The following is a 10,000-nucleotide window of genomic DNA, read 5'->3' as shown; positions in this document are numbered from 1 at the left end:
GAAAAGTTTTTCCATTGCGTTTTTGAAATTGTACGCGTAAAGACGACAACGCTGTCAAAAAGATCCCCGTTCACTCGGATCCGCGATAAGGGGAGAGGAGAAGTGCGTTGAGAATGGATGTAAAGTTGGGTTAGCAATGGAATATCCATGACGGATGATGTTACCTAATGGAAGCATGTAGATGATGAAGAGAAAAGGTCTAAGAACAGAACCCTGGGGAACACCGTGTGAAACAGGGCCGGAAATGGACTTAGCCTGGAGGATAGAGATGTAATTCTGACGGTCAAGTAGGAGGTGAACCAGAATAGGGCAGTTCTGGTTCTATCAAGAAAAGGTACATTTGCATGAAAACGATGTACTAACTTTTCCATTTAGTTTTTGAAAATTTTTGCATACAGACGACAACGTTGTCAAAATGCTCCCTGTTCACAAGGATACACAAAAAACAGCAATAAAAATAATAATAATAATGTTTATTTTATATAGCGCCTTTCTGTAAACTCAAGGTCGCTTTACAATATTATAACAAGTAAACACAACAGCAGGCAAAGAGACAATACAGATTCAATGAGCGTAGATAACATAACATACATAACATGACATGAAATGTTATTTCATCAATACAAGCTGATATGGAGTTGGTCGGGAAAAGGGCAGTGCGTTGAGAATGGATGTCAAGTTAGGTGTCATCTGTGGAGCAATGGAAGTTAAAGCTATGACGGATGATGTTACCTAATGGAAGCATGTAGATGATGAAGAGAAAAGGTCCAAGAACAGAACCCTGGGGAACACCGTGTGAAACAGGGCCGGAAATGGACTTAGCCTGGAGGATAGAGATGTAATTCTGACGGTCAAGTAGGAGGTGAACCAGAATAGGGCAGTTCTGGTTCTATCAAGAAAAGGTACATTTGCATGAAAACGATGTACTAACTTTTCCATTTAGTTTTTGAAAATTTTTGCATACAGACGACAACGTTGTCAAAATGCTCCCTGTTCACAAGGATACACAAAAAACAGCAATAAAAATAATAATAATAATGTTTATTTTATATAGCGCCTTTCTGTAAACTCAAGGTCGCTTTACAATATTATAACAAGTAAACACAACAGCAGGCAAAGAGACAATACAGATTCAATGAGCGTAGATAACATAACATACATAACATGACATGAAATGTTATTTCATCAATACAAGCTGATATGGAGTTGGTCGGGAAAAGGGCAGTGCGTTGAGAATGGATGTAAAGTTAGGTGTCATCTGTGGAGCAATGGAAGTTAAAGCTATGACGGATGATTGTATAAACGCCCCCTTAGCCCTAAAGGTCAACATGTTTAGTTTTTGATCAAGCAACAAATTGTTAATAATTTACTATACTAGAAAGATGTTTTGCCTGTAACCGATTCTTTTTTGCAGGCTCTTAAAAGTATTAAATTTACTTCTTCTTTGTAGAATACACAAAATGTAACAACAATACACCCATTGTCAACAGAATACAGAGAAAAAATTAGTTAACAATAATTTGCTAATGACAGAAAAAGATAAATAAGTAAGATAAAGAACATGAGGCTAAGAAATTAATTAGACAAATTAAAGGCATTGCTAATTAAAGTCGTTCTACTTGCTTTCTTGTATACTGAAGACGAAACAGTGATGAAATACTTTCTGAATTCTTAAAAAAAAATGTTTTGTTGTGTATAGAATTTGCAAAGAAAACAAATCTATAACAAATCAAGTATTTAGAATCAGATTCATAGTGTCCTAACATAGTCTTTAAAAGTTATGGTTACATCATGCAGAATATTAGCATTAATAAATGTGCCAATACACTTTCCAAAGTTTGTCCTTTGACGTCACAGCTCCTTCAGCCAATCAGCGTGGCACTTGAGTTTAAAGAGGATCTGGCGCCATCTAGTGGCAAAGACACTCCTACATGTTGAAGTTCATCATTCGTTAAACATCACAGTTTAAACTTAAAATATTAAATTAAATAATAAAATATAATATTATTTTTAATCGACATATATTGTAGGCTACTGATGCTGTGAAAATATTAGCATTCTGACTCTTAATGATAATGATGTTGCTTCATTTACAAAATGATCTTAACTCCAGTCTAACCTAAACCATGAAGAATCAATGCCAAAAATAAATGTGAGAATAAAAGTATTGGCATTCTTAATAATACCACTAGTTTGTACTCTGTTACTCTGTACTCTGTTTGTACTCTGATTTTCATGGTGCATGTCAAACTAAACATTTGCCCTTCAAACTGTGTTGTATTGTGTGCTCTCAGTGCCTGACCTGGCAGACTCAAGGCTGATCCCAGTGCAACAACTTCACCTTGGCCCTGAGAGCTCATTCTCCAGCCAGTGTTCGGAGCCTTCATAGATCTGCTGGATTTTGGAAAATGGAGTGTGAAAGCCACTCGGCAACCTGATCCAAGTGTCTTTTGGCAAACCTGTGGCTGTAACACACACAAACAGTGGAAATGAGTCACAAACGGGGAAAATAGTATCAGCTTCTGTGATTGGAAATCTGGCCCTGCACAGTTAGAATAATCCTCTCTGATTTCTCCAGAAGGAATCAAACACTTCTCATCTGAGGAACAAAGAGCCAATGGTGTTCCACAGGGCAAGCTGGCATGGGACGTGTCCCAGCTGACAAGAATACGCATTAAGTTATGAAAACGTTCCCAGCCGACACATAAACGACCTTAAACGTTGAAATATGCCTGAAATATTGTCAGTTGTTGTTAATATAACGTTGAATGCTAAATGACTAAAAAAGGTTAACCAAATCACTTTTTTTTACTTTTTTTTTTTTTTACATGATCTGTATGTTGAATCAACATTATGTCATTTACATTTACATTTACATTTATTCATTTAGCTGACGCTTTTATCCAAAGCGACTTACAATTGCTATATATGTCAGAGGTCGCACGCCTCTGGAGCAACTAGGGGTTAAGTGTCTTGCTCAGGGACACATTGGTGTCTCACAGTGGATTCGAACCCGGGTCTCTCACACCAAAGGCATGTGTCTTATCCATTGCGCCACACCACCCCTTTTGTCTTCAACAACACAAAAAAATTGCTGCCTTAAAGTTTTTAAGTACAATCAACTTGAATATTTAAGTAATTTCAAATTAATTTACATTAAGCTGGCTTAAAAAATTAGTTGAATCTTGTATTATAAAAAATTGCTTAACTTATGATGAGTTAAAGCAATGTAAAAACACTTGTTGTCATAATTATACGGGTTTTTTTTTTACAGTGAACAAAACAAAATAATAAAAAGTGCCTTTTAAATTATAATAATAATTATTTTATGATATTTTGATCATAATACCTGTGATCAATGTAGGCCTATGTGTTAAAATGTAACTTTTATTATTATAAAACTTTTTTCTTGGTTATGCGAACGTTAAGGGAACATTCCATTTTATAATTTTGAAAACATTATGGGAATGTTACTTTTTTTGAATGTTCTCTGAATGTTCCAAAACAAGTAACATTTAAAATGTTCAGGAAAAAAATCATTCCTAATAGCATTTTTGTGCTAACATTTTCAGAACATTATTATAGAGAAAAAAACATAACGAACATTCTATTAATGTTACTGAAAGAGCGTTTGCGTCATGTTCAAGCCAACAAAAATAGACTGTAGTCTACCAAATTAAACAAACATTTATTTATTTTTTCTTAATGTTGTTGTAATGCAAAGTTGCTGTTTTAATATGTGTTACTTTATAAAATAGCAAGAGCTGTTGTGCCCCTTTGCCTAAATAAAGTGATAAAAAAAGGATTTCACAGTTTAGTTGTTTCAATGTAGGTTTTTAAAGTTGGCACAACTTAAAGTGGCTGAATTTGTTCATTCAACTTATGTTAAGTTTCACTTTCTCAACTAGTTTGTAAATTGACTTAAGGAGAGTATTTGCCACCTCAACTTAAAAACATACGTTGAATCACGTTCTCAACATTTATCGCGAGATCTCGTGAAGTGCGAAAGAAGACGTTCGTCGGCCATGGTGTAGGGCTTATCGGAACAAGACTGAAATCTTCCACTTATATTTTGATGATGTTTCGTCCAATAAAAAAGAAAAACATCGAAAGGCATCCAGTTGCTATGTTTGCAAATCTCCTCAGCGAACGCGACCGTTTACCAGCGTGTATTTGGCGGATGAAAATTATATAAACTTTGTTTCCTTATAGAAATAGAATATGTAAAATGTATGTATTTATTTCTTATATTTACACAATTCAATTAGGGTTTGACTTCCTTTGAGGGGGTCAGACACAAGGCCACACAAGCTGCATTTTATAGAACGAAATTATTGTTAATAGGCTACAAAAAAGTTATAGAATTTTCATAGCAATTGCAGTTAATGGTTATATCGTGATTGTTTTGACACAACAAAATGTAGGCTACAGCAAATAAAGAGCCTATTTTTATAAAACCACTATGAGCATTTACTTATTTGAATGAATGTCTGACTGAACGAGGAGCACGGAATAAAGGGGTGAGCTCTAAACTCTGGCGCGCTCTCGCTCGCTTCACGCGCGTTCATCATCATCATCATCATCATCATCATCATCACACCTGTTCCAGTCTGCGCAGGTTCCGCTCACCTGCGCCAGAAACACACGAGCGCGAGCGCTTCAAAACAATATGACTTGAGCTCCAGCCTCGCAGACCAGCCGAATGAAGCGCGCAATGACCGTGCCATGGAGTTTGCTGTGGATTCTGGGTTTGATCTGCTCCTCGGACTCCAGCTGCTCTCCGACATCTTACTATAAGAGCTGCTGGATCCGCAGATATCCAGGACTGTATGTGGACATAGAGGAATCTCAGCGCAGAGGAGCTCATATCCTGAGGGTTTATCAGGACGAGTCTGCGCTCAAGTGCAGCAGAGCCTGCTGTCTTACACCAAACTGTGAGTTTATGCTTTAAACTGGAACAACTGACTAACTAAAGTAGCTCAAGAACACCCAAAAACGTCTGAATGTTATTGCATCAACAAAACATTAAAGCAAGAGTCATTTATTTGAAAAGAAAGACAGCAAAACGTTTCACCAAAAAAGTTTGATTGATTTAAGGATAGTGCTAAACATGAAAACACGTGTTTGTAGTTAGAGGAACATGTGGTTCCTCTGCTAGATCTGTGTGAACTTGAGTGAACTGACTTCATACATCCACTGAAAATCACCGAAACAGTTTATCAAACGAGAAAACGACGACGCAGAATGCAGTTAGTGAAGAGAAAAGATCATACAGCATTTGCAATTACATTCAGATGTTTTAATTGACTAAGTGTGTCCAAAAAATTTGTCTTCATTGTGAATTTTAGGCTATATCTATTTTTTTTAGCGTTTTAAAACTAATTTTTGTGAAATGTTTAACTTGACAAAATTAAACTTTTTTTTAAAACACAAATGCTACATCATAATGCACGTAAAATAATACAGATATTATGATATTTACATTTGCATGTATTAATATAGTAGATTACAAAGTATGGAACATCACAAGTAATTTGTCATAACTGTCAACAATATTCATAGTACTCAATGCCAAGTTTAAAGTATAAACTAGATTTGTACACAAAGTTATAGCAGATGTAAAATACTTTTGAATTAAAAAAAAAAAATAGTTATATAGTAAGTGAAAATATTAATTTCAAAGTATATCTATTTATCAAATAGTATATCATATGACATTTAGGGTATTTGTTTCTTAACTAAATGAATGATTAAATATATACATTTTTGTACTTGACATTAAAAATGCAATCAAATATTTTTTTAAAGAATGTGGTTGCACTATATAATGGAAATGCATAAATCTAAGTATAATTCAGAATCTTCAACAGCCATAAAGACCTTGTTAAAAGACTTTTGTAAATTAATTTCTGAATTGCATGCACAGTCTCCTGCAACCTGGCTGTGTTTCATTTCAACACCACTCAGGACAGTGTGAACTGCTTTCATCTGCAATGTCCGACCGCTGAGAGCTGCATTCCTCACCGCAGAGGAAATGTCATCCTCTATAATGTCACTAAAGGTGAGAAACTGCACACCAAACTCTACTTTGGTTTGAGGAAATGTAAAACCATGATGATCTTTCCTTTTCTTTTAATGAGGATTGAATGCGTACACGAAACGTCTTCAACATAAAGATCAAAACAAGACATTTCTACATAATTTAAATCTGAAAAAGTGTGCACTAGAATTGAAACTACATGCATCTTTAGCATGGAAACACTTAAGATGAAATGAACATCCCCTCAGCCTACAAGTATAAAGCTTGTTCATTAATAATCTGATTGCGATTGTCTGGTTCTCAGGTGTGGATCCGGACCTGTTGGTGTTCGGGAAGCACTTCACCACCAACGTGCGTGTTCTGCCTCACATGTCTTCCTCGCGGCTCAATGTTTCAGAGCCGCTGACCTCTGACAAGCGTCAGTTCAACTATCCACCCGTCCGCTCCATCAGTCCTCCCTCCAGTAGTACAAAAAAACCTACAACCCCCCAACAAACCACTCGAGCTGTTCCTACTACACTTGAAGTACAACATAACCTCCCTCGATGTGCTACAGCAACTCAGAGCACATCAGAACACATCATATCAACTACGTCACTCAATCCCCAACAGATGACTACTACGCCACAGTGGGAATCAACAAACCTGCATCATATTACACAAACCACCTCTCAGACGGATGAACCTGATATAAGTGCTGACACTTTAAACCACAGCATCCCAAACCCCTCGACTACAGCCCACCCAAGCTCTACAACTGACTACTTTGACTCTACTTTGACCTCCATCCCAATCAATGAAGCTCTTACTACCCAACAGCCTTTGGGATTACAAACGGCATCTCTACAGACTACAAAATCTTTAGCGACGGCTTCTCAAAACACTACGCAATCTTTTGCCAAGACTACCTCGCTATCCAAGTCGGATGAGTATCTAGAAACTACAGCTGTTTTCAAGACAGTTACATCCCAGACTTCTGCATCTTCACAATCGGAAACCTTAACAAACGCAAAGCCTTTGACTTCTGCAAACGTGCCCTTACAAACCCAAACTCAAATGACCCCTGCATATGAGACAATACAAGCTACAACTGCTCAAAGCACGTCAGAGCATGTTATATCAAGTACGTCACAGCCTAAAATGGACTCTACGCTCAATCCCCAACAGACGACTACTACGCCACAGTGGACGACCACAAAGCCCTTAACATCTGCAAACGTGCCCTTTCAAACATCATCCCAAAATACCCCTGCATATGAGACAATACAAGCTACAACTGCTCAAAGCACGTCAGAGCATGTTATATCAAGTACGTCACAGCCTAAAATGGACTCTACGCTCAATCCCCAACAGACGACTACTACGCCACAGTGGACGACCACAAAGCCCTTAACATCTGCAAACGTGCCCTTTCAAACATCAACCCAAAATACCCCTGCGTATGAGACTTCAACCCCAACCCAAACTACTATTCTATCCCAAACAAAACAGACAATTAGCAGCGACACAAGAACCACCAGTCCTACAATCACCACTGATGACTCTACAACCCCTAGACACCTGACCCTAACTTTTACACACACCCGTATGGGCAAATCAGCAAATAGTTTGAGTTCTTCCCCTACTAGCAGCATGATGGATAGTCAACCGTACCCCAACGACACGAAGGGTTACATCAGCCGAAACATCACTACAGGTGACGTACCTCGACCCATTGGGGACGGAGGAAGCTTGACATCGGTGTGGCATTTGGCGGCTAACACCGTACTAGTGGCCTTAGCGACTTGCGCTACCGTCACATTCTGCTGCTGTTGTTCGGTGTTCGCGGCTCTGAGCTGGAGAGGCCGGAGGCGACGCAAGGGCAGGTACAGGACAAATCTGAGGGGCAAGAGAGGATCAATGAGACTCATCAAGTACGTCATTGTAAGGGAAAGCTCGTAAAGCAGGGTTCCTTGGGTTAAGCTCCAAGCCTAATCAAACACGCCTGAACGAGCTAACCGGTGAGTTTGATACAGGTTGGAGCTAAACTCTAAAGTATAGTGGCCCTCAAGGCCCAGATTGGGAGAAACCATTCATAACCAGTGGCTGTGTCCGAAATTGCATAGTCTCTAGGTACTTCCCTTGAATATGTAATTAATATGAATATGATATAATATAATCCATTATAATACGAATGGAATCCAGATGTACTACATTCACGTTCATGTTGTCAGACACTTCATTTGAAACAAACAGGAATGAGGCAGGAAAGAGTCAGGAAAGGAACATGAAACAGACAGAAAACCGACAGGAATGAGACAGAAAATAGACAAGATTTAGACAAAAAAACGACAGGAATGAGACCGAAAACAGACAGGAATGAGACCGAAAACCGACAGGAATGAGACCGAAAACCGACAGGAATGAGACCGAAAACCGACAGGAATGAGACCGAAAACCGACAGGAATGAGACCGAAAACCGACAGGAATGAGACAGAAAACCGACAGGAATGAGACAGAAAACCGACAGGAATGAGACAGAAAACCGACAGGAATGAGACAGAAAACCGACAGGAATGAGACCGAAAACCGACAGGAATGAGACCGAAAACCGACAGGAATGAGACCGAAAACCGACAGGAATGAGACCGAAAACCGACAGGAATGAGACAGAAAACCGACAGGAATGAGACCAGACACAGACAGTAGTACTGTAGGTCATCCGACTGTTTTATGAATACTGTGAATTCAGACATATACTTTATTTTTACATATACTACTTTATAGCAGGGACGTATGTGATTTCAGATGCAGCCCTTGTGTTGTAGATGCTGCTAATGTGGTTTAATTCAAACTGAAGGTGGCTCACTTTCAAAACCACCAGAGGTGATCGTTCATTTTATAACTTGTTGTACAGTATATGATCAAACATGCTCCGCTAAACATATTACTCATAAGCTTTCTTTTGAGTGCCATCCATGGACTATAAAAAGGAACTATGGAGTTACAGGATTCACCAGAGGACTTCAAAAATACATTCTGGATCATTGGTTTGTCAACATGAGGATTTAAAAAGACACAGATAAAGGTTAAATGTTTACAAAGATTTATTTTCAAAATATAAAGACTGATTATTATGGTCCAAAACCTAGTATACTGCCTATATAGACAAGTGCTATGGAACTGGGCAGAATCTCACATTCAGATATATATATAAATGTCCCATTAGCGGCTGTTTCTATGGGCCGCTATACGTAATCCGTCCGCCATATTGGAACAGTCAAAGCTGGTCGGTGAACATTTGAGAGCAAGTTGACGGTGCGTCTGCAATTGTAGTTAGACGCATGTATGAATATATATCTGCAATAGACTTCAGCAGATGATTTTGCTAGCTAAACTAACACAATACAACAAGCACGTCATTAAAAAGTACCATAGTAAAAACCTGTACTATTGAGATAATGCATATAAAAACACAAACCAACACATTCTCACCGGTGACAGGTTATCCCATTTCTTTGGGGAATTTCAATCTCGGCGTTTTCGCAACCAGAAGCTGTACGATGTTGAAGCATCATTGATTCTTACTGTGAGGGACGACACGCTGACTGTTCCAAGATGGCGGCGCGCCGACTCATGCTCACGATTGATTCTTAAACTAATGAGACCATACTTTGGGTAAACAGTCCATTTTTGCTATTCAATTAATTACAAGTAATTAATGCAAAAGTAATCAACACTTGTTTTGTTTCACAGAGCTTGTTGCAATGCATTCTGGGAATTGCATTCTCTGTAAATGATGAATGTTGCTTTATAATTTGGCCAAAACAAGGTACAATGTGTTAAAATACCACCTGCGGAGGCTACACTAGGTTTTATAAAGTGAATGCATGAATGTATGTATTTTATGGAAGTCTAACTGTCTTTCGTGGGCAGTCTTTGTGCATGATGACTTGTATTTTAATAAAACAGTCTCTGCG

The 10,000-nt window shown here is 38.2% G+C and overlaps 1 protein-coding gene across 1 annotated transcript; it reads left to right on the top strand.

The window, feature by feature from the left end:
* Window positions 1–4,714: 4,714 nt before the first annotated feature.
* mansc4 (MANSC domain containing 4) lies at window positions 4,715–8,118 on the top strand (the record flags this gene model as incomplete). Its single annotated transcript, XM_084396789.1, has 3 exons — window positions 4,715–4,934; window positions 5,927–6,061; window positions 6,345–8,118. The coding sequence occupies 3 exons, from the start codon at window positions 4,715–4,717 to the stop codon at window positions 7,979–7,981; spliced, it is 1,992 nt and encodes a 663-aa protein (XP_084252915.1). The 3' UTR covers window positions 7,982–8,118.
* Between the last annotated feature and the right edge of the window lie 1,882 nt (window positions 8,119–10,000).

Source organism: Rutilus rutilus (assembly GCF_951802725.1).
Source record: "Rutilus rutilus genome assembly, chromosome: 23".
In the NCBI taxonomy this organism is placed as follows: Eukaryota; Metazoa; Chordata; class Actinopteri; order Cypriniformes; family Leuciscidae; genus Rutilus; species Rutilus rutilus.
This window is presented reverse-complemented; position numbering and strand designations above follow the sequence as displayed.